The sequence below is a fragment of the Capricornis sumatraensis genome, chromosome 22 (genome assembly GCF_032405125.1).
Source record: "Capricornis sumatraensis isolate serow.1 chromosome 22, serow.2, whole genome shotgun sequence".
NCBI classification, from domain to species: Eukaryota; Metazoa; Chordata; class Mammalia; order Artiodactyla; family Bovidae; genus Capricornis; species Capricornis sumatraensis.
Genome location: NC_091090.1, coordinates 49,456,028 through 49,482,248, shown reverse-complemented (window position 1 = coordinate 49,482,248; position 26,221 = coordinate 49,456,028). Strand labels below are relative to the sequence as shown.

General features: G+C 39.8%; 1 protein-coding gene across 1 annotated transcript in view; it reads right to left on the bottom strand.

The window, feature by feature from the left end:
* LOC138098006 (uncharacterized) overlaps window positions 1-26,221 on the bottom strand; it is a 240,996-nt gene that overhangs the window by 108,936 nt on the left and 105,839 nt on the right. The window contains 2 exon segments of the mRNA XM_068994207.1: window positions 6,126-6,287; window positions 9,974-10,025. Of these exon segments, the coding sequence (XP_068850308.1) occupies window positions 6,126-6,287; window positions 9,974-10,025 (214 nt within the window).

Genomic DNA, 26,221 nt, shown 5'->3' with positions numbered 1-26,221 from the left:
GAGAACAAAAAAAGGAAGTCATCTGCGTGGGCGGCAACATGTGCATTTAACAAACATCTCAACATCTGCCCTCTATTTACCTCCTTGGCTGGACGAAATTTACAACAACCCATTATATGTATTTTCCTGAGAATCAGTACTTTCTCCTGAATCTATTAATAAATATCAAAGTAGCTTGCAATTGATTGAAACAGGAAACGATAAAAAAAGACTAGCAGAGTTCTAGGAAGAATTTATTTTTTTATAATTGGTACTGGATTGGGATTGAAAGGAAGTGAGTTCTAATCCCATTTCCACTCCTTATTAGCTGTCTGACCTAAGGCCAAGACACTTAACTTCTATCAGTCTCAGTTTGATCCTAGTATAAACCAACGGGGCTGAACAAAATCATCTCCGAGATACTGCTCTAAAAACCTATGAGTCTCTGGTCGCTTAGGCACCAAGTCGTCTTTGAATGCTAATGGAAACATTTTGAGATGGCCTTGTTATGGAGTTCAGTCCCCAGTCATGAGTTATTTACCTCTGAAAACCATGTTAACTTCTTTAAACTACCCAAGTGATGGCCCCTGCCTTGAAGCAGTCATCAGCACTATTTCCAGAGGAATTTAACACGTCCTCTGACGTACCCCATCAGAGAAATCACTGCACATGGATGAAGGGCGTGAGTGCATTAGGAAGCAGGGTAGGCGATGAGATTCCGAGGCTATGCTTAGGCAGGCAAATAGGTGCTTATTTATGTAATTAACTGAGTGGATAATATAAACATTCTCACTAAAGTCTTTCCTTTCATAGGAAAATAAATAAAATCTTCCCAGTGGACAATATATTTTTTGACCTATTCTGAAGGAGATCAACCCTGGGATTTCTTTGGAAGGAATGATGCTAAAGCTGAAACTCCAGTACTTTGGCCACCTCATGTGAAGAGTTGACTCATTGGAAAAGACTCTGATGCTGGGAGGGATTGGGGGCAGGAGAAGAAGGGGACGACCGAGGATGAGATGGCTGGATGGCATCACTGACTCAATGGACGTGAGTCTGCGTGAACTCCGGGAGATGGTGATGGACAGGGAGGCCTGGCGTGCTGCGATTCATGGGGTCGCAAAGAGTCAGACTCAACTGAGTGACTGAACTGAACTGATGTGTTTTTGCTTTTGAAATGTGGTGCTGGAGAAGACACTTGAGAGTTCCTTGAACTGCAAGGAGATCCGTCCAGTCCATTCTAAAGGAAATCAATCCTGAATATTCATTAGAAGGACTAATGCTGAATCTGAAGTTCCAATACTTTGGCCACCTGATGCGAAGAGCTGACTCATTGGAAAAGACCCTGATGCTGAGAAAGATTGAAGGCAAGAGGAGAAGAGAGTGACAGAGAGTGGGATAGTTGGGTGGCATCACCAACTCAACATACATGAATTTGAGCAAGTTCCAGAAGACCTGGCGAGCTGCAGTCCATGGGGTCACAAAGAGTTAGACATGACTTAGCAACTGAACAAAAACAAATGTGTTGTTAGGTATGCATATAATTTTATTCATCATTAATGTGGACTTGAGGTAGCTCCTAAGACATACTTCCGTTAGCTGGACTAGAACAGAATATGTGTCCCCTTCAAAGCACTGGTGAGACTCTTACATCCATTGGTTTCAAATGCCAAATATTAACAAGAGGCCGTACAGGAAATGCGGAGGGTAAATTGGTGGCCCTGGCCACTGAGGGTATCAAACTTAAATCATTTCAGCGTAAGAGCTTACAGAAGAGAAGGAATTTCTATCACCAAGTATCAAAATATAAAATCCTGTGAAAAGGCTTGGAGGGCCTGGCTGAGATAGTGTGCCTACCCCTGAATCGATCACAGTTGTCATAGGAACATAATACACATCACAGCCCAATGCCTTGGGGTGTGTAGGTGGTATGTGAGTAGGTGGGGGGTCTGCAATCATAAAAGAGGGTGAGTGAAGGAATTCTCAGGGAAGAAACATCTTCAACAGGTAGAAACAATAGTCACAATGGACAAACAAACACAGAACACCACAGTCATTTTGTCCCATTGCTCTTTTCTCCAGAAAATTCCTTCTGGAAATACCAAAATTCTTAATTTACTCTTATTTTTTATGTATTAATTCAACAAATATTTATTAAGTGCTTGCAATTTATCAGTCATTGAGAGTAGGCCAAGAAGAACACAGTAGACTTAATCTCCATTCCTGTGAAATTTATTAAACTTACTGTCCAGTGGGAGCTTCCCAGGTGGCACTGGTGTTAAAGAACCTGCCTGCCAGTGCAGGAGACATAAGAGATAAAATTTCAGTCCCCAGATGGAGAAGATCCCCTGGAGAAGGAAATGGCAACCCACTCCAGTACTCTTACCTGGAGAGTCCCATGGACAGAGGAGCCTGCTGGGCAACAGTGCATGGGGTCACAACTAGTCGGACCTGACAAGTCCGACTAGTCAGGGACTTATGGGACACACATGCACTTACCCAATGACCATGTTTTGTGTGGCACGAAGAGGTACGCAGAGTGTAAGAGGAGCACAGAGCTGTCAGAGCTAACCCCCAAAGGGGCAAAGATGGAAGTCAACCACCTCGTACTAAAGTACCCAGGGACACCTTGGCGATCTCGTGTCATCTGAAATAGAAGCCTAAGGACTTCCCTGGTGGTCCAGAGGTTGAGAGTCTGCCTACCAGTGCAGGGGACACAGGTTCGATCCCTGGTCCTGGAATACCCCCTATGCTGCAGGGCAACTAAGCCCATGCACCACCAGTACTCAGTACTGAATCCGCGTGCCTAGAGCCCATGCTCCGCGACACGAGAAGCGACGGCAACAAGAAGCCCATACGCCGTAACTGGAGAAGAGCCCCCACTCACCACACCAGAGAAAGCTACACGCAGTGAAGACCCAGGGCAGCCAAGAAGAAATAAGTAAAAGTTTCCAAAAATTAAAAAATCATATATGAGCAGAAGAGAGGCATCTGCTCACAACAGCATATAAAATCTCAAAGAAGAAACTTAAGAATCCTGCAAGTGTTGGCTCCGAGGCTCAGAAGAGGCGACTGCGATACAAACCCCACCAAGCAAGGGCCCAGAGGACTTTCGTATGATCAGCCGACACCATGGGCAGCGAGCCCACTGAGCTGAGACGTGCTGGAAGCAGGTTCTGTTTTACACACTCAGAGGCAACTTAATTGGCTCTCTTTCTGTTTGAGAAAATCTAGCAGTCTTAATATTATATTTTGGAAGCTTGGAAAAAAAAGTGGTTTTCAACTACAAACAAGATGTTTCACTTGACTAGTTAAAGGTCTGGTATGTTAACAAAGGAAAAGAATAGAAGCTGTGATTTACTGAAATTTTAGCAATTTACCAGCATCAGCATGTGAAAGGACGCAAATCATTGGGACAAGAAGGGGAAAAGATAGACCTCGAGCGAGAGAGAAAAGATATCTACGCTGAGACTCACGGCACAGGGACAGCAAGTACTTTCCACACAAAGTCACATCTATCTTTGAAGCTGGGTAGTACAGTATTCTGTGTTAAATGCATTTTATGGGGATTTGGAGAGGATTTAGGTAAAGGCTGCCCCCATAAATGATTTACCAGCTCTAATAAAACATCAAGGAAATTGTTCAGATTGTATCTCAGGCCATTTAAAACACAACACGTTTATAGAGGTCTCAGCAGCCCCCATATCCTCAAACTCCATTTTAAAAGAAATGTTTGGAGTGGTTAATTATCCCATATTCCTTAAAAAAAAAAATGATAGCAATTTCAAGACGAAGGAGAGGTTGGAAGTGAATAAACAGGTAGGACAACCAAGGGGGCTGGGAGAGAGAGACAAGCTGAGTGATCACTCATTTACCCTCCTATTCATTCACCCAATAAATATTTACTGGTTGCCTGTTATAACCCAGGTATTTTAAAACTAGGGCCTAGAGACCCAGGAGTGATCAGACAAGCAGGGCTTCTGGGAGGGAATGTATGAAGGAAATGACAGTCCATTCTAGCATTCGTGCCTGGGAAATCTCATGGACAGAGGAGCCTGGCAGGCTACAGTCTATAGCATTGCAAAGAGTCAGATATGACTTAGCAACTAAACAACCACAGCAACATAGCTAATTCAACTTGATGTACAGCAGAACATTGTAAACACAACAATATTGTAAAGAAACTATCCTCCAATTAAAAGTTTTTATCGAAGGGTTTCTGTCTGCCTACAGCTTCTTTTTAGTGAGAGAATGCAGAAATATGAAAATAAATGACTTGAAAATAAATATAAATGATTAACTTAAACTGTGGTAAGTGTTTTAAAGGAAGAAAGCTATGAGAAAATAAACTACCAGAGGGGAGAAGGGTACCCCTTTATGTAGGATTTTCAAGAAAGAACTCTCTGGAACAGGAAAATCTGTACTAAGACCTCCAGTATGCGCTTCTATCCTACTAAGATCCCAGAGAACATTCCAGACAAAGGAGGCATCTAGTGGAAAGACCCTGATGTGATAAAGAGCTTGGTGTGTTTGAAGACCACATCCTCCTGTGACTGATGCTTCCTATTTTAACCTTTGAAAAAGACAGTTTCTTCAAAATTTATTATTATTAATATTAGTTAGCTTTATCAAAAATCTATACACACCAAGTGATTGTCCAGGCTATCTTATTTAAATTATCTCTCAGTTTTCACAATAAACATAAAGCTCCACAATATAGCTATTATTATTCCAACTTGATACAGGAGAAAACAGACCTAGATAGTTTAATCATGCATATTAAGCAACCAAACTGAGTGATTCTTATCCTTGGCCTCTTTGACTCCCCTTCCTGCCTGATGTTTCTTTTTTTTTAATATAAATTTGTTTATTTTAATTGGAGGCTAATTACTTTACAATATTGTATTGGTTTTGCCGTACATCAACATGAATTCACCACGGGTGTACACGTGTTCCCCATCCTGAACCCCCCTCCCACCTCCCTCCCTGCCTGATGTTTCTTAAGCATGAAACCACATCTCTCTTTTTTTCAGAAAAAAGTTTTGGCCCCACACCATGACATGTGGAATCTTAGCTTCCTCACCAGCGACTGAACCCACACCGCCTGCAACGGAAGGAGGAGTCTTCACCACGGCACCACTGGGGAAGCCCCAAGCCTGCATCTCTTAATCCAGAGAACATTGGTTAGCTTGGAGACCATACTTCAGCTGTTCCAGGAAAGCACTGGTGAAGGTGCTGAGACTTCTACATTTAAATGAAGACCAGTAGAACTTATAAAAATGTGACTGGATAAGGGAAATTTGAGCTGCTACCATTCCTCCTGATGATAGTTCCAGGATGGAAGAGTAAGAGAAAAATCTTCAGAAACCAAATCATAAGGCAGAATATAAATGCCCAGGGGGGAAGGCCACTCAGGGCAGGGATCTTGAGGGAGAGGGTGGCAGTGGTTTGGAGCAGATGGACTTTGACAAGCTACTCCATTTCTTCCTCTTTCCTAGTTAGTCTACGTGTCACGGTGCCACTGACTGTGGTTCCTTCCTTTATCCTTGATGAATCCCACCACTGCAAAATTCTGTACTCGTTACCTCTGAGAAGCTCCACTGCTCACTTTTCTATGTATATTTTTTCCTGTTTGCTATACATATGCTTGCATAAACAGATATACCTGTATACACATCTCCAGGTAGAGAGCAGTAACCACAATCTGCTTAGATCTTAAGTGAACTAAGGTTTGCAGTGTGTATCAGTCCAGCCTTCCTCCCAACCCTGTCTCTAGACACTGCCCGCCCCAAATTGTCAACATTTCTCCAGTGTCATATTCTTCCCAAGATCTGGCTCAAACTTCTTCTGAAAATCCTTCTTTATTCTCAAGCAAATTCAAGCCATCATCTTCTCCAGGTGTGTATGTATGCATTCTTTGAAAAAAAAAAAAATAGTGTTATCATATCACACTAATGTTCTTAAATGTATATCAACTTCATAAGACTATGAGCTTTCCCAAATCAGGGTACAAATCATACAGCTTGTAATAAGCACACAATCAGTATTTGTTGAATAAATGAATAATAAAAGAATAGAATAAGTAAAGATTTGTTGATTCAATGAATTAAAAAATGTAAATAGAAAGACAGGATAGAGTTACTCACCAAACTGAAAATCTGTGTTTTTCCAGCTCCTCCAAATAAGATGCATCTTGTGAATAGTCTTCAGTTTCTCCAGTTTTCCAAGCAGTTAGTTTTTCCTTCAAAGAATGAAATGAAATGAAGTAAATGGGAAAAAAATTACCGAGGAGCAGATAGAAAGTTTGCCTGGTTTCAGTGACAATTTTCCCAGAATGACTTATAGAATCATTGGTCACACTATTTACTGTTGGTATTTTTAATTATTCCATTTCATTCCTGAGTAGCTTAAGGATTACTGAAATTCTTTAAAATATATGAGAGCTTTAAATTGTCCTAATTAAAAATATTTGATCTGCATACCTTACTTGACTGCTTACCATATGCTTTTGTAGGCATTCAAATTTCAAATGTGATGGTATTTCTTTATAAGATGCTTAGATACTTTATTCAATCTTGCTGAATAAAAAGTTGAAACTGCTACCAAGAATTATATCAAAGATTTGGTTTACCCAACAACACTCTTGATTTGTTAAAATATAGGTGTTTTATGATAGAGTATACTAAATTGATTTCAATTTGGTCAATCTGCTAATATTTATCTCAATTGTTCAAATATACTCATGGTGACAATGCTATCTTGTATATTTCTTTGTATTTTTTACAACTCCTAACATGGTAATAAGCACACAGTAAATACTCAAGAGTTAGAGGTCATTTCATTAAGTACTTATGTTACAATAATGACAGTGAACTACATCCAGATGCTAAGTCACCAAGATATATACCTTGTAACTCTAAAAATGGCAAAAATTTTCTGAATTTTTGCATTTCACTTAAAGAATATTCAAGTTAATGTACTAAAAATCCTTTAAAATGGGTGTTTGGGAAGACATAAAGTCACAGACATTTGTTCATCCCCAAAGAAAATAAGAGTTTTAAATCTAACAAGAAGTAAACATGTACAGCTAAATTCCCAGGTGAATGAGTACCGGAGTACGTGAATCTGTTCACATGAATATACTCTAACAATCTAAACAATCCACCAATCACAAATATGAATCTGCACCTAAGAACTGATGCTTTAAGTAAGGACATCATCAACATTTAAAAGACAGAAAATAGATCCTCTGACCCGTTACACCTCTTAAGTTCCTGAAGCCAAAGCAGATCATCATCATTAAAAAAAATATATTCTTCCCTCAGCATTGTCTTCAGAAAGATGAATTTCTATACTTTAAGAGAGAAAATGTGTAAATTTGTTCTGAAACAGCTCGTTTCACATAATATGGCTACTCAGAGTCTGACCCATTGCAGAAATCAACAGCACACATGTAAATATCAATATAAATTGCTAGAATTCAAAATGTGATTTTCAAGTTCATGAGCTGAAAATCTGGTATGAGGATTGCCATTCAAACAGAGCCTCAGTGAGGAAGAAATAAATGTGTACTCTGTCAAACACAACACAAAAGGAGAACCAAGAAGTGTTTTAAAGAATTTTGAAAAGCTAAAATGCATCGTGTTGTATTTAAAAGCACCAAGTGGTGGTCAGAAGACACTCATTCAAGTCTTCCCACCACTTTGGAAACGTAAATGATTTAAAGTCCATGAATTTGAGCATTTTAATCTGAAAAATGGAGATAATATTTGTCTTGTATAGATCGCAGGACTTTTTATGAAGACCAAATGATATAATAGCAATAAGGTTCTTTCTGAGGATGGAAAGGGTAGAACTTAACATGCTTCAGAACATTAAGGATCTAAGTAGCATATGGTACAACACAATATATACCATGGGTAAGGAACATCAGATGAAATGTTCAATAGAACATTTAACAGCCTTTCTTCTGCATTTATTACAGCATTTCTACAAAGCTGCTAAGTAGAAAATTCTATAGGAAGATTTAAGTCTTAAGATATTATTAATTTATTAATATTAAGATAATATTAAGATTTTAGACTTAAGATGTTAAGTCTCAAAGTTGTCCAGCTCATGAAATGAAAGGCCCATTTAATTGCGCTCTATGATAGAAAGTGGGCTTCCCAGATGGCTCAGTGGTAGAGAATCCGTCTGCCAATGCACAAGATGCAAGAGATGCAGGTTCGATCCCTGGGTCAGGAGGATCCCCTGGAGAAGGAAACAGCAACTCACTCCAGTATTCTTGCCTGGGAGAATCCCATGGACAGAGGAGCCTGGTGGGCTACAGTCAGTGGGGTCGCAGAGAGTCCAACACGACTGGAAACACAGGCACTACATACTGTTACGTGAAAGAAAGCAAAGTCCAGGATCCCCACGTTATTGTTCAGAGGTTTTTGCCCCTAAGCAATAATTCCTTCCATGGACCATTTGGTTCATGAAGAAGGGTGATGATGTTAGGACCGATGAGAAGGTCAGTGTTTGGGGAGAAAGCAAGTTCGCAGTTCACAGGTCAGGGGCCCCCGTGCAGTGGTGCTGGGCAAAGCATGGTGGCATTGGCACACTCAGGCTCCACTGAACAGCAGCATTTTATTCTCGCAAACTCTTTACAGGGTCTTTGTGCAGAGCTCTGGGGAGCACTGTTCATCTGCCCATCTGGCCAGACGAAGAGCAAGGGGATTCTGTCATCAAAAGGGAGAGCCTTAGAAAGAGGAAACAGTGAACAAAGAGCTGAATCCTGGGGATTACGAATGCTTTTGAACTGCCCTGGGAAGACGAGATGTGAGCAGCAGCACCATTTTTAAGAAGGCTGGGGAGGAAGGCTTGGGCTGGATGGACTGTGTTCAGAGGCTGGTGTTAACAGGGTCACAGAATTGCGCATCAACAATAACAGCAACAAACACCAGGTGCCTCTGAAGTATCAAAGCAGACGCATATGACATCATGTTCAGTTTCACCAATGTCGTTATATCATCTAAAAAACAAAACCCACAGCTCCAAATTAAATCCAGCCTAAATCCTGAGACCATCCACCAAGAATTCTATTTCCTCTTTCCTTAATTCATTTCTGATGTGTGTTCCAGAGAATTTTTCAGGACAGGGATTCTACTAATATTAGCAGCACCCAGGGAAAAACAAGGTATTCGTATCTGGCTAGGTAGCTCAGGATTTACCCAGAGAGACTCCTTGGGTAGCTAATTAACCCCCTGGGGTTTCTGTTTTTCAACTCTGGATGACAACTAGTATTTCTGACCAGGTAGGGCCACACATTTTGATTCTTTTCTCACCGTGTAAATAAATTTGAAAAACAAATGATTCCCATGTGAAGTTCAACATTAACCTCAATTTCCCCACAGCTACCCTATCAATTACCTGAGTCAGAGTCTTTAATATCAGTTGAACATTCAAGTTAATTCCTAATACTATGAGAAGTAGGTAATGGCAACTCACTCCAGTATTCTTGCCTGGGAAATTCCATGGACAAAGGAGCCTGGTGGGCTATGGCCATGGGGTCGCAGAGGCAGACACGACTGAATCACTAACACTTTTACTTTTCCTAAAGGATGTAACATGTTTTCCTTCCTAGCGAATTGTTCTTGGTTCCCATATCCTATTCCTTATATTAAGGTTATAAGGCCCAAGAAGTACAAAACATATACCTGACTGAAAGGACAAAGAAATAAAATGTTGATGTATTATCTCATGATAGATCCCAAACTGGATTCTAGAAACAGTCCGGATTCAAAGCGCAGCTATATACTTGTTAACAACGTTATTTTGCCTAAGTTACTCCATCTCATGCACCTATTTTTCTCACCTGCAAAACAGGGAAACTTATGTCACTAGAAGTATCTATCCCATTAGTTTATAGTGAGAATAAGACAGTCATTTGATGTGGAGGACCTGAGAACATTTTCTGGCATCGAGTAATTTCCTAGCACTCGGTAAATGTTACCTTTCACTGTTACAAATGTCACTAAACTTCTGATTTCTCACGCTTTCTCCTTCTGCAATATAGAAACAACCGTAATTGTAAATGCTGTTAAGTTGTCTTCTAGACATTAAAAACTCATTTATTTGATTTGATGGTGGTCCACTATTTAGAGATGGAAACATCAGACTTTAGAGAATGGTATGAAAGTTGGATCTATAGACCTGTGTTTATTTAGTTGACATACTTTAGAATAAAGGTAATGACTCAGATAGTTTGTATGGGAAAGGGCAGGGTTGAGAGAAATTCTTTTACTTTAATTTTCTAGCCAGACTAAATTTTCTGAATATTTAAAACTTGAAGTTATTTGGTCTATGTAGATACAGATTTTGGCAGCCCTGATTATGTCAAATAAAATAGCACAATCAGCACATTTTCTAATCACCCTGCTCAAGCTGGAAACAGTCTTGCAATATAGACTAGCTAATTTAGCTAAAGTCTTCAACAGCTTAAAGTCTGATTCAGATGTAATAAAAAATATTATTAGCATTACTTATTTCACAAACGTCACCTTTTTAGTATGTCCATACGTCAAAACCTGCCTTGAAGAACACATTACTTTCTAGCTGGAAATATATTTTAAGAAATTATAGTCAGTCATTAGAACTGTTGTTTTCATGGTTAAAACCAACTTCGATAACCTTTATCTTGCCTTTATCTTACCTTATTGTGTAATTCACGGTCTTCTTTTGAGAGACTGAGATCACAGTCCATAGGGCAAGGACTAATTTTATTAGAAATGCTTCCTAGGGTTAAAGACAAAAGGTGGAACAAAAATTATAGATTTTTACATCAGAGGACATGTAAGCTTACACTGCTGAAATCTAAGAGTTTATATAAAGGCTGACTAATGGGGGTGAAAGAAATAATTCTCTAAGTTGTTATATGCTCCCGGTTTTAATACAGTCAATGCATGAACTTCAAGTAGAACCCTACACCATGGGGATGCAATTTACAAGGAGCAGCTGTGTGTGATCTGCTTTCTCCCCTCATCCGGGTAGGATCAGCTCTGTTTCTGTGATCAAGCTTACAAAGACGTTACTCCGTGCCTCACCCCAGCGTTCCAATATCAAGCCTCGATGCTAGAAACTTCAGTTATCGGTGTGTCCCCAGCTCTTCCCGCCTGAGCAACTTATATCATCTTTTGCACGACTTATTTTATATCAGCGTTTCTCCACCTCAGCATGAGCCACATTTTGGATTGGAGAATTCTTTTTTTTTTTTTTTTGCAGGGGCTGTCCTGTTTTCATAGAATGTTTAGCCCCATTTCTGGCCTCTATCTACTAAACGCCAGCGGTCCCCTCTACCTGAAATAGAACGCCTCCTCAACAAATGTTTCTTGAATTACAAAGATACTATCAATACATAAGCAGGTATTACTTTAGCTTTATGCCTCTCAATCCATTGGCTTGAGCTCTCCCTTCAATGACTCTCTATGCTAAACCCTCTCCCCAGCATCTTGTGACAAATACCCTGGTCCAGAGATTGGAGCTCCTCAATAGAGCCACAGATTTGGCCAAGAGGTGGACCCAAAAACATTTTCTGAAAAGATGACATGGATCCATGAGCAGCCACAGCCATGTACCCTGTCTTCTTCTCCTCTAGAGATCGAGTACTGCCAATCTCAACCCTTTGGAATTGCTTTTGGGAACATTTTTAGATGAGTTCTCCACAGTGTAAAATTTTGAGGACGTGGTCTCCATGTCTGCGTCCTTTGGAAACCTGTTCCTGCCTGAAGATGGCCCAGCTAGCCTAATGAAAATTCTCTAGGTGGTTTTTTTTTTTTTTTTTTAATAGTGCCAGTCTACTGAAGAAAAATTCTTTTAGTTTTTCCTCATCTGAAAATATCTTTATATCAACCTCAATTTTTGAGGGGTTTTTTGCTATATACAGATTTTTGGGTTGACATTTTTTTAGCATTTTAATATGTCATTACACTGACTTCTGGTCTCCATCATTTCAGATGATAATGTCAGCTGTTTTTCAGATCATTGTTCCCCTATATGTAATGTGTTTTTTAAAAGAGAAAAACAACAACACTTTAACTTTCGATTATGATGTTCTTAAGTGCAATTTCCCTTGCATTTATTCTTTTGAGGTTCACTGAGGGTATTCAATCTATGAGCCAATATATTCTTTAAAATATGGGGAATTTCCAATCACTACTTGTTTAATACATTTTTTTCTTCCATATTATTACCCTCTTTCTTTACATAAAACTCTCACTACATGTATGCAAAACTATGTGCTATAATCTCTTGGATCTCTGAGTTCCTCTTCATTTTCCTTCCAGCTTTTTATTTTCTGCATTTCAAATCAGTTAATTTCTTTTAATTCTTCAATTTTCAGTTCTGTAATTTCCATTTGGTTATGTTTTTTATAGTGTCCACATTGCTGCTAAGATAATCTGACTAATCACTGATTAAGAACGTATTTTCCTTTAATTGTTTGCAGGTAGTCGTTTTTTAAAATTTATGAGTATATTTATAACGGATAGTTTAAAGGCTTTTCCCAGTAAACTTAAAATCTGAATTATCTTACAGTCATTGTTATTCACTTTTCCCCTAAGGTTCATATTCTCCAGTTTTTTGCATGTCTAAGTATTATACATTATACAATATAATGGGCATTGTAGAAAAGTCTAGATTCTGTTTTCTTTCTTGACAAGCTGTTGATATTTTTTCCTACTACACAGTTCAATTACTGGGTAATTCCATTAAACTCATATAGGCTTAAATTTACATTTTGTTTAAGCTTGTCTGTAAAACATGTTTCCAAGTCATGCTAACTTACCAGGACTCAACCTCAAGACTCTAACTCCTCTGCCTCTCTTGTCAGAACTTTGCTTTTGGCTTTTGTGGGGGCAGATTTAAAGTAAGTCTCTCAAGAGCGTGGTCTTTATTCCTAACATGCAGACTTCTAGCGTCTCAATTTGCCATCAAATTGAAAATGAGGTATTAACATGGCTCTCCTGACTTGAAAGCGACCTCTGTTCCAGCTCTATTATTTCTGTTCTGTTCCCAAGTCCATCGTCGTTACTTAGCAAAGCCTCCATTGGTCTAACGGGTCATGTGCCCTCAGCCAAGGACTCATGGGCAGGGGGTGGTCCCTAAACGACTCCTGAGTTCCTCTGTGCACACCTCCCTGCCCTCTCTCACTCTGCACATTCTAAACTGTGTCTCCTCAGCTCAGTGGAACTTTCTCTACCTGGATTTCACTTCACTGCTTCACAGTCAGAATTTTTGCCCACGTAGACAACCGGGGTTTTCCTCAAGAGTTTCTCTTCTGTCTGAGATCAGCAAGCCTTGTGCTTCCTAATGGCCCATGCTCCATGACAATTAAAACATTAAAATGCTTCATATCTTCTCTCCAGTTTAATGGTTGATTCTAAACGAATTAGTCTGGTACCAGCTACTCTGCCATAGTTAAAACTGGAAGTTGCAGTGTTGTTTATTTTTTAATTAAATGTAGAATGGGATACATAAATTTGTCACAGGAGCTTCCCTGGTTGCTCAGTGGTAAAGAATCTGCCTGCCAGTGCGGGAGACGTAGGTTCAATTCCTGGGTCTGGAAGATCCCCTAGAGAAGGAAATGACAGCCCACACCAGTGTTCTTGCCTGGGAAGTCCCATGGACAGAGAAGCCTTGCAGCTTACAGTCCGTGGGGTCACGAGTAGGACATGACTTAGAGAGGTAACAATAGCAACAACACTAGCACCCATGTTTATGTGTTAGTGACACAGATATAGGTTAATTACTTTGAAAGTCCACTTTATTCTATGGAGCCTCTATGCAATTTACTTATCAGATCATTTTATCCTGAGAAAAAGATAAAATGTTTACAAATAACAGTAACCTGCTGATGCCTTTGTAATGTGTCAGCTGGGATCACCCAGAAAAAAAGAATAAATGAAGCAGTCATATTTTTAATAAAGCATGAGGTGCACAAGGAAAGCACTTGTCAAAACTGTGTAATGTTTCAGTGCCCTATATATATATAAATGCACATGTTTATAAAAGTCTGTTTTCCCTGTGTTGTGTTAATCTTTTTTACTTGGCATATTTATAATGGTTTTTCCAAATGACCTTTGTAAAATTAATCAAGGATCTGACACTGTCCTTTGGAGAAATACAAAGAATGCTGCTTATAATAATGTTTGCATGAAAAACAGCCAGAAAATGACAAAACAAAGAAAACACGAATACTGAAAAACATTAGAGCCGGAAAGTGGAACTAACTGAAAAATGTTCCCTTTTCATCAGTATTATTTTTGTGGGTCTCTGAGATTTTCTTTTCCTTTTATTTTCTAAACCATTGTTTTTATTACTGAAGATCAGATGTATTTCTCAAAACAATTTGCTTAGTAAAATATTCCAGTTTTTCAAGAGCTCTAATAGGGTGAAGCATCTCAAATTAAAGATTAATAAAATGTACAGAATGCATGTGTAAAAAGTACAAATACAGAAAACCTAGAAAAATGCCTGCAATTAGACAGGATGGAAATCCAAAAAGAAATTAAATGTACTTGTAATAAATTTCCTATTCTTTTCTTTGAGAAAATTACTACTGAAGTGAGGAATTTTTTTTCCTCTTGTAATTTAAATGTTAAACTGCCAGATGTGTGTCTTATGCTTGAAGAGTTGAAGCTTTGCATTATTTAGCATATTAAGAATCACAGAATTTTAAAAAGGGCTCCTTTATTGCCTGGAGGTTCTAATTAAGTAAACCTTAGCCTGGTACATTTAAAACTTGCAATACAAGAGAATTTGCTCTTTTTTTTTCCTCCATAGTCAAGTCACATCTATATAATAAATATGGAAAATCTAAGATGATATAATTTTTCTTTTGCTTGAAGAATTAAAGCTATCTATTATTTTAAGAAGTTTTTAATAGAGGCCAGCAATCTAGAAGACAACTCAAGATTCAAAATACTTTTTAATCATTGCAAGTTGCTTTCCTTATTTATACCAAAGAGTGTATGTTTCATAAAGGCAATTCTATGCCATCAATCTTACTCTCTCTTCCTTACTTACTCTGTCTCTGCTAAGACCTCAACTACTCTTCCCCTGTTAGACAAAGACAATGCTAAGAAGCAACAAGAAGATCACAGATTTTATATGGATATTATGTTTTCGTGCATTTCTCCATGTGTGCTTATCTGTGTTAAATATCTGATCACACAGCACTAATTAGCTGTCCTTTCAGCAGTTTGTGAAGTTTCAGCAGCTAAAGCAAAAACCACAATCAGACGGAAGCTCTATGGGTACCCAACATTCATAAATCATTCCCTTAAATACAGTTATTTTTGCCATTTTACAAAATGTCAAAGGTGTCAACTCTGTCCAAATATACCGCTTAACAGTAACTATTTTAGTAAATTGACTTGAAATGCATTCAGCTTACTGACAGTTAGAAGCACATAATCTAGTTCACAGTACAAATGAATAGTTTAAAGGCCAAAATAAGCACCAAAGTATGAATTTTCAATGACATGTTGCAATGAACATGGCTGCAACCACAGACTAAAATCTTAGCATTGTTTATCTACAGCAGAAACAGATGGTCAATTTCTTTTGAAACCTGGTTGTTCATATCTGGTTTCTAGTTCAGACAGTAAATTTCAACCACTTTCAAAATAATGGTTGAATATCTATTTGAGGATGTTAACAGTGAATAACCAGAAACTACATTAATGCAGGTAATGAGTTGATAACATTCTCTGCTAGCATATACGGTTTGAACCTATAAACAGTAACTTCTTGGATGCTGCCAACATAAACAGACAAATGTTGGCCATCATGTCAAGGAGCAAATTCCATCTTTTCTTCATGGGAAGAAACAAATGAACAAACTGATCTTCAAACATGTAACTGTTGACAAAGGGCACGTACCACAGAACTGGAGTTTAGATTCAGTTCAGCCGCTCAGTCGTGTCCAACTCTGCGGCCCCATGGACTGCAGCAGGCCAGGCCGCCCTGTCCATCACCAACTCCTGGAGTCTACTCAAACTCACGTCCGTTGAGTCAGTGATGCCATCCAACCATCTCATCCTCTGTCATCCCCTTCTCCTCCTGCCTTCAATCTTTCCCAGCATCAAGGTCTTTTCAAATGAGTCAACTCTTCACATCAGGTGGCCAGAGTATTGGAGTTTCAGCTTTCCACCAGGCTCCTCTGTTCATGGGATTCTTCAGGCAAAAATACTAGAGTGGGTTGTCATGCTCTCCTCCAAGGTATCTTCCCAACCAAGGGATCAAACCCAGGTCTCCTGCATTGCAGGGGGATTCTTTACAATCTGAGCCACCAGAGAAGCCCTTCCCAGATGACACAGTTAGTAAAGAATCCACCTGCCAAGGCAGGAGACCCAAGAGATGCAGGTTGATCCCTGGATTGAGACAATCCCCTGAAGTAGGAAATGGCAACCCACTCCAGTATTCTGGAAAATTCTGGACAGCGGAGCCCAGTGGGCTACAGTCCATGGGGTCGCAAAGGAGTTGAACACAGCTGAATGCATGCACACACACACACACACACACACACACACACACACACACACACATTCTCCCTAAAGCTTAAAACATTTAGTGGAAGGTAACGTGCCCATGCCATTTTATGAATTGATTTCTCAGGAGTGTTAAGAAGCTTAATGAAATCATGTTTGGAGATTTTTAATATTAGCAGCAGGAGGAATGTTACCAACCCATTCGAACTTTCACTTCTACTCAAACCGCTAAGCCTCAACCCGTCCACATAGAACCTCAACCTATGTCACGCTTTGATACCACTTACGAAGATCAAAAGTTAGTTGATTGTTAATAATACAGCATATTTTATTCAGTATTTTTCAATTTATTAAAACAGTATTTTTCAGATTTATATATGTTACTTATTTAATTCATGTAAATTTGATTAATTTTATTGCCAGCACAGAACTATAAATATTTCTGCTATCATGTCAACCAATAGTGATCTCTGAGTATTTCACGTTTGCAGAATATAAAAATAGACTCACACATGCATGTCTTGCCTAATAAAATATTATTATAATATAAGAGCAGGGAGATATTTGGTTATTTTTTTCCAAGAATAATTTTTAAATATCACCCATTTCTGCCATCCTCAAAAAGGCTGAATCTTTTTATGGAAGTTAGCTTCTTTCCCCCTTATTCTTAAAAATATTAAACTCTTTATCTTAAGCCCAGTGAAAGAATTCAGAAATTTTAATATGCTGCTCATGAGCTTTCCTTGGTTATCATCAGCTGACACTTTCATTGAACTTAGAACACCCAAAGCTACTGAGAAAAATAAATTATTTTTTCCACTAGTAAGTGCCTATTATTAAGAAAAGATTGCCCAATACTGAAATTAAGTAGGTAGGATATAGACAGAGCCAAGTGCGTTTTTCATATTATAATAACTAACGCAATAACACAGGGTGATTAGGTGAGCACCTACTTACTCCTTCTATTACACTTCACATAAGTTGTTACTGATCCTCAAGCAGAGCCTGTTATCTCCCCTTTATAGGTGACAAAGCAAAGAATCATAGATTGAGGAACTTGACAAAGGACGTTAAATAGTAGGACTCCAGGATGTGAATATAAGGCCCTCTGACTCCCACGTCCATGTTCTATCTCCCCCACAAAATGTGCAGAAATCTGCATTCTCTGTCAATTTCTTTCTTGCACGTTCCCAGTAGGTAGACAGATATTCAGTTCACTTCAGTTCAGTTCAGTCGCTCAGTCGTGTCCGACTCTTTGCGACCCCATGAATCCCAGCACTCCAGGCCTCCCTGTCCATCACCAACTCCCGGAGTTCACACAGACTCACGTCCACTAAGTCAGTGATGCCATCCAGCCATCTCATCCTCTGTCGTCCCCTTCTCCTCCTGCCCCCAATCCCTCCCAGCATCGGAGTGTTTTCCAATGAGTCAACTCTTCGCATGAGGTGTCCAAAGTACTGGAGCTTCAGCTTTAGCATCATTCCTTCCAAAGAAATCCCAGGGCTGATCTCCTTCAGAATGGATTGGTTGGATCTCCTTGCAGTCCAAAGGACTCTCAAGAGTCTTCTCCAACACCACAGTTCAAAAGCATCAATTCTTCGGTGCTCAGCTTTCTGCACAGTCCAACTCTCACATCCATACATGACCACAGGTAAAACCATAGCCTTGACTAGACGGACCTTAGTCGGCAAAGTAATGTCTCTGCTTTTGAATATACTGTCTAGGTTGGTCATAACTTTTCTTTCAAGGAGTAAGCGTCTTTTAGTTTCATGGCTGCAGTCACCATCTGCAGTGATTTTGGAGCCTAAAAAAGTAAAGTCAGCCACTGTTTCCACTGTTTCCCCATCTATTTCCCATGAAGTGATGGGACCAGATGCCATGATCTTCGTTTTCTGAATGTTGAGCTTTAGGCCAACTTTTTCACTCTCCACTTTCACTTTCACCAAGAGGCTTTTTAGTTCCTCTTCACTTTCTGCCATAAGGGTGGTGTCATCTGCATATCTGAGGTTATTGATATTTCTCCTGGCAATCTTGATTCCAGCTTGTGTTTCTTCCAGTCCGGCATTTCTCATGATGTACTCTGCATAGAAGTTAAATCAGCAGGGTGACAAGATACAGCCTTGATGTACTCCTTTTCCTATTTGGAGCCAGTCTGTTGTGCCATGTCCAGTTCTAACTGTTGCTTCCTGACCTGCATACAGGTTTCTCAAGAGGCAGGTCAGGTGGACTGGTATTCCCATCTCTTTCAGAATTTTCCACAGTTTATTGTGATCCACACTGTCAAAGGCTTTGGCATAGTCAATAAAGCAGAAATAGATGTTTTTCTGGAACTCTCTTGCTTTTTCCATGATCCAGCAGATGTTGGCAATTTAATCTCTGGTTCCTCGGCCTTTTATAAAACCAGCTTGAACATCTGGAAGTTCACGGTTCACGTATTGCTGAAGCTTGGCTTGGAGAATTTTGAGCATTACTTTACTAGCATGTGAGATGAGTGCAATTGTGCAGTAGTTTGAGCATTCTTTGGCATTGCCTTTCTTTGGAATTGGAATGAAAACCGACCTTTTCCAGTCCTGTGGCCACTGCTGAGTTTTCCAAATTTGCTGGCATATTGAGTGCAGCACTTTCACAGCATCATCGTTCAGGATTTGAAACAGCTCAACTGGAATTCCATCACCTCCACTAGCTTTGTTCATAGTGATGCTTTCCAAGACCTACTTGACTTCACATTCCAGGATGTCTGGCTCTAGATGAGTGATCATACCATCATGATTATCTGGGTCATGAAGATCTTTTTTGTACAGTTCTTCTATGTATTCTTGCCACCTCTTCTTAATATCTTCTGCTTCTGTTAGGTCCATACCATTTCTGTCCTTTATCGAGCCCATCTTTGCATGAAATGTTCCCTTGGTATCTCTAATTTTCATGAAGAGATCTCTGGTCTTTCCCCTTCTGTTCTTTTCCTCTATTTCTTTGCATTGATCGCTGAAGAAGGCTTTCTTGTCTCTTCTTGCTATTCTTTGGAACTCTGCATTCAGATGCTTATATCTTTCCTTTTCTCCTTTACTTTCACTTCTCTTCTTTTCACAGCTATTTGTAAGGCCTCCCCAGACAGTCATTTTGCTTTTTTGCATTTCTTTTCCATGGGGATGGTCTTGATCCCTGTCTCCTGTACAATGTCACAAACCTCATTCCATAGTTCATCAGGCATTCTATCTATCAGATCTAATTGCTTAAATCTAATTCTCACTTCCACTGTATAATCATAAGTGATTTGATTTAGGTCATACCTGAATAGTCTAGCAGTTTTCCCTACTTTCTTCGATTTGAGTCTGAATTTGGCAATAAGGAGTTCATGATCTGAGCCACAGTCAGCTCCTGGTCTTGTTTTTGCTGACTGTATAGAGCTTCTCCATCTTTGGCTGCAAAGAATATAATCAGTCTGATTTTGGTGTTGACCATCTGGTGATGTCCATGTGTAGAGTCTTCTCTTCTGTTGTTGGAAGAGGGTGTTTGCTATGACCAGTGCATTTTCTTGGCAAAACTCTATTAGTCTTTGCCCTGCTTCATTCCGCATTCCAAGGCCAAATTTGCCTGTTACTCCAGGTGTTTCTTGACTTCCTACTTTTGCATTCCAGTCCCCTATAATGAAGAGGACATCTCTTTTGGGTGTTAGTTCTAAAAGGTCTTGTAGGTCTTCATATAACCATTCAACTTCAGCTTCTTCAGCATTACTGGTCGGGGCATAGACTTGGATAACTGTGATATTGAATGGTTTGCCTTGGAGACAGAGATCATTCTATCGTTTTTGAGATTGCATCCAAGTACTGCATTTTGGACTCTTTTGTTGACCATGATGGCTACTCCATTTCTTCTAAGGGATTCCTGACCACAGTAGTAGATGTAATGGTCATCTGAGTTAAATTCACCCATTCCAGTCCATTTTAGTTCGCCGATTCCTAGAATGTCGATGTTCACCCTTGCCATCGCTTGTTTGACCACTTAGGGGTGCTTATCTCAAAAAGAATCCAAAGCTTTGACTCAACATCCCAATTGCTGACTTTTAGCTACTCATATGATGGAGAAAAAGAATAATAAAACCTTGAAGAAAAATGATGCTAATAGCTAACATTTTTGAGTTCATAGTACATACCAGGCTTTACATACCAGGTTTCAATGTCCCAAGTTGGTTACTAATTTTAAACTCTTCTTCTAGATGTCCATCAGCAGATGAATGGATAAGAAAGTTGTGGTACATATACACAATGGAGTATTACTCAGCCATTAAAAAGAATTCATTTGAATCAGTTCTGATGAGATGGATGAAACTGGAGCCGATTATACAGAGTGAAGTAAGTCAGAAAGAAAAACACCAATACAGTATACTAACACATATATATGGAATTTAGAAAGATGGCAATGACAACCCTGTATGCAAGACAGCAAAAAAGACACAGCTGTGTATAACGGACTTTTGGACTCAGAGGGAGAGGGTGAGGGTGGGATGATTTGGGAGAATGGCATTCTATCATGTATACTATCATGTAAGAATTGAATCACCAGTCTATGTCTGACGCAGGATACAGCATGCTTGGGGCTGGTGCATGGGGATGACCCACAGAGATATTATGGGGAGGGAGGTGGGTTCATGTTTGGGAACACATGTAAGAATTAAAGATTTTAAAATTAAAAAATAAAATAAAATAAAATAGGGAAAAAAATAAAAAATAAATAAAAAATAAACTCTTCTTCTCAAAACTGTATTAAAACTCTTCAGTGAGTATTAGATTATACCAGTTCAAATGTTACTTCCTTCTTGAGGGTATCACACTAAGAAAAGTTAACCAGCTACAGAAAGACAAGTATTATATGGTTCCACTTTACATTAGAGAATTAGAACAACCAAATTCAGAGAGATAGAAAGTAGAAATGGTGATTACCAGGGCCTGGAAATGGAGAGAAATGGAAAGTTACTGTTTAATGGCTACAGAGTTTAGCTTTGACAAAATGAGAAAATTCTGGAGATGGAAGAAGGTGACGGTAATACAGCATTGTGAACATAGTTAATGCCACTGAACAGTATTTTTAAATGGTCAAAATGGTGAATTGTGTATTATCTTTATTTTACCACTATTTAAAAAATGTTTACTTCCATATTCCTCAAGCCCTAAATGAAATGCCGAAAAAACTTTTTAAATGCTGTAAGACCACATAAACAAAACTGAAAATTCAGAGGATTTCCAGTTGGGAGCAAATGGCATACCCTTGTTTCTCCCTTCTCCTCTCTAAGTATAAGTATAAACCCTGGAAATAAAACAGAAGGCAGCCAAAGGAAATTCTGAAAGATATAAAGAGGAAGGAGAAGTGAAAAGGGACCCCAGAGCTAGAGCAACAATATAGGATGGGGCATCTTATGAGCCCTCCAACCTCACCCAACAGAGGAAAGTGATCCCAACCTAGCATCTCCAGCTCCCTCCTATCATCAAATAGTGGTCCAGAAAGGAAGTCCCACCAATAATATCAAGTGAGTCCTGCAGCATGGAGAACAAGGCAGACCAGAGCCTACTGGAATTAGCAACCACATGATGCTATCTCCTACTGAAATTAGCAACCATGTGATGCTGTCTCTTTCTCTGCCACCTGAAACAGCCCTCCTCCCACCAAGAGACAACAAACAGGTGACTGAGTGGCATCAGCAGGTGGATTCCACCACAACTAACTCCTAGACCAGGAAGTTTCCCTATATCCTGAGGCTGGGGACTCCCTTCCCCACCCAAAGGCACCAGGTGGCTAGCCCTGGGGAAGCCCCTTCTGTCCGCCCAGGCATCCACTGGGGTCCAGGGGGTGCCCCAGATACACAAGCTGAATCATGCAGACCAACGCAGCACATTTTTCAACTGCTGAGAGAAAAAAATTATCAACTACAAATATCAATGGGCATGAGTTTGAGTAAACTCTGGGAGTTGGTGATGGGCAGGGAGCCTTGGCAAGCTGCAGTCCATGGGGTCACAAACAGTCGGACATGACTGAGCAACTGAACTGAACTGAACTGAACTGAACAAATACTATATCCAGTGATTATCTTTCAGGATAGAAGACAAAATACATTCTCCAATGAAAGGAAACTGAAAGAATTTGTTGCTAAACCTTCCCTTAAATAATGGCTAAAGGAAGTTCTTCAAACCGAAAGGAAATCGTAAAAGAAGAAATCTTGGAGCATCTGGAAGGGAAAAAATGACAGAAATTCAGACAGAGCCTCAAAGTGAGTATATACAATACACTCTTTATTCCCTCAGTGCTTTTAAAAATCATATATGATGATTGGAACAAAAACTATACCTCCGCATGTACCCAAGACAATGATATTTAAAAGTGGGGAGGGTAAAGGGGCTGAAATGGAAGTGAACTATATATGTTTGACTCAAAATGTAGAATATTGACACCCATGGATATTGCCGTACCCAGAGCAACTGCTATGAAAACTATACAAGAGATTTGTTCAAAAAGTATAATCAAATCAAGATGGAATCCTAAAAATGTTCAAGTAATGCACAAGAAGGTAAGAGGAACAGAAGATGAGAAACAAGAGAAAGTCAGCAAATAAATACTAAAATGACAAACTTAGTCCTAACACACCCATAATTACCTTCAATGCAAATGCTCTGACTATACCAATTAAAAGTCAGATGTTGCAGGGTGAATTTTAAAATATGGCTTAATTATATGCTATTGATCCCAAAAAGTACTTGAAATTGAATGACAGATTAAAAGTTTCAATGTTAAAATGTCAACATTCAAGATTAGACTGATCTTTCTAAGAAGCTGAGTTACACTACCTAAAGGGATGATTTCTTTCCCATCTTATTCTAAAGGAAATATTGACCTGTTTGACCCAAATTTACATGTTTCTAATTTATATTTCTTATTTCTCATTCCCAGATGACATTAGTGGTAAAGAACCCACCTACCAAGGCAGGAGACATAAGAGACGTGGGTTCAATCCTAGCTAGGGGAGACCCCCCTGGAGGAGGAAGTGGCAACCCACTCCAGTATTCTCACCTGGGGACATCCCATGGACAGAGGAGTCAAATCTAAGGGATTCTTGCCCACTGTAGTAGATATAATGGTCATTTGAGTTAAATTCACCCATTCTGGTCCATTTTAGCTCACTGATTCCTCAAATGTCAATGTTCACTCTTGCCATCTCCTGTTTGACCACTTCCAATTTGCCTTGATTCATGGACCTAACATTGCAGGTTCCTACCCAATATTGGTCTTTACAGCATCAGACTTCACTTCCATCACCAGTCACATCCACAACTGGGTGCTGTTTATGCTTTGGTTCTGTCTCTCTGTTCTTTCTAGAGTTATTTATCCACTGATCTCCAGCAGCATATTGGGCATCTACCACCCTGGGGAGTTCATCTTTCAGTGTCTTATCTTTTTGCCTTTTCATACTGTTCATGGAGTTCTCAAGGCAAGACTGAAATGGTTTGCCATTCCTTCTCCAGTGGACCACGTTTTCTCAGAACTTTCCATCATGACCTGTCCATCTTGGGTGGCCCTACACAGCATGGCTCATAGTTTCACTGAGTTAGACAAGGCTGTGGTCCATGTGATCAGTTTGATTAGTTTTCTGTGATTGTGGTTTTCATCTGTCTGCGCTCTGATGGATAAGGATAAAAAGCTTATGGAAACTTCCTGATGGGAGAGACTGACTAAGGGGAAACTGGGTCTTGTTCTGATGGGCAGGTCCATGCTCAGTAAATCTTTAATCCAATTTTCTGTTGATGGAAGGGGCTGTGTTCCCTCCCTGTTGTTTGACTTGAGCCCAAACTATGGTGGAGGTAATGAAGATAATGGAGCATATTAAGAAGCAGAGATATTACTTTGCCAACAGAAGTCCATCTAGTCAAAGCTATGTTTTTTTCCGGTAGTCATGTGTGGATGTGAGAGCTGGACTATAAAGAAAGCTGCACAGTGAAGAATTGATGCTTTTGAACTGTGGTGTTGGAGAAGACTCGTGAGGGTACCCTGGACTGCAAGGAGATCCATCCAGTCCATCCTAAAGGAGATCAGTCCTGGATGTTCATTGGAAGGACTGATGCTGAAGCTGAAACTCCAATACTCTGGCCACCTGATGCAAAGAACTGACTCATTGGGAAAGACCCTGATGCTGGGAAAGATTGAAGGTGGGAGGAGAAGGGGACAACAGAGGATGAGATGGTTGGATGGCATCACTGACACAATGGACATGAGTTTGAGTAGGCTCCGGGAATTGGTGATGGACAGGGAAGCCTGGTGTGTTGTAGTCTATGGGGTTGCAAAGAGTTGAACATGACTGAGCGACTGAACTGAACTGAATTGAACCAGTGGAAACCTGCTAAAGACTTACAGAAGTACCTACAGAGTGTCCTCCTAGGAGAAATGCCTTTTCATGTTCCACTTGCATGAACCATCTAAAATGGGCAACCTCGTGGAATCAGAGAGCAGCCCAGTGGATGCAGGGGTTGGGGACGTGGGGAATGGGTACATGCCAATCAGTGAGCCTAAAGTCTCAGTGATGCAAGATGAAAGAGTTCTAGGGAGCTGCGCTAACAATACTGTGTTGTACACTTAAACATTTGTTAAGAGGGCAGATCGCATGCCGTGCTATTACCACAATAAAAGAGCATTTAAAGAATGAAAGAGCCTGTAGTAAAAACCAATATCAATATCGTAAACTGAAAAGCTATGTTAGACGGGCTGCCACATGCGTAAGGAGCAGACTCCCCCTAGTTGGTCATGGTTTCTTTCATCATAATTCACGTTAGTAGAAACAGGATTAAAGTACATTTTGTCCCTACAGTTCTTTATTTCCAACTTATCCAGATTGTATATTCAGCTCTGGAATGTCCAGATTGAACTGTGGGGCGAGACAGGCAAGTCTTGTCACAGGTCCATAGAAAGCCTTCCTTCCTAAACCACTGCCCCCAAGCACTTTGTATTAATGTTCATAGTGGGGGCTTCACCAGTGGCACTGTGGTAAAGAATCCACCTGCCAATGCAGGAGACAGCGTCTTCGATCCCTGCTTCAGGAAGATCCCACATGCCACAGAGCAACCAAGCCCGTGTGTTTCAACTGCTGAGCCGGTGAACCACAACTACGGAAGCCCGTGCTCCACAACAAGAGAAGCCACCACAATCAGGAGCCTGAGCATCGCAACTAGAGAGCAGCCCCTGCTTGCCTCAGCTAGAGCGAAGTCCTCACAGCAGTGAAGACTCGGCACAGCCAATAAATAAATAAAATTATTATCTTTTTAATGTTCGAATTGTTCTGGCCTCCTAGGTCAGCTTCAGCATCTCACATTCAGTCAAGAACCACGACATTATTCACCATCCATATCCACTTCTGCAATATCATTTTGCAAGGACATCTGCTTAATAATGAGATGCTGAGTATCTGCAGATTCAGTGAGAGATGGGCAGAGGAAAAATGGGAATTATTTTCATAGACAGTATATTTTGGGAGTGATGGCTTAAAATATATGGCACCCTTGCAGTTGTTCACATGTTTGCTGCAACAGATTAAGGATGACACACGCACTCAAGATGTGTGTGTACAGGAAGGAGGGTTCATTACCCTTGCTCTAAAGATCACAGTCAGAAAAGTGTGTATCTTGAAAAAGATTCCAACTGTTTCAAAAAGGATAAGAAGTTATTTTTTAAAAAATGAC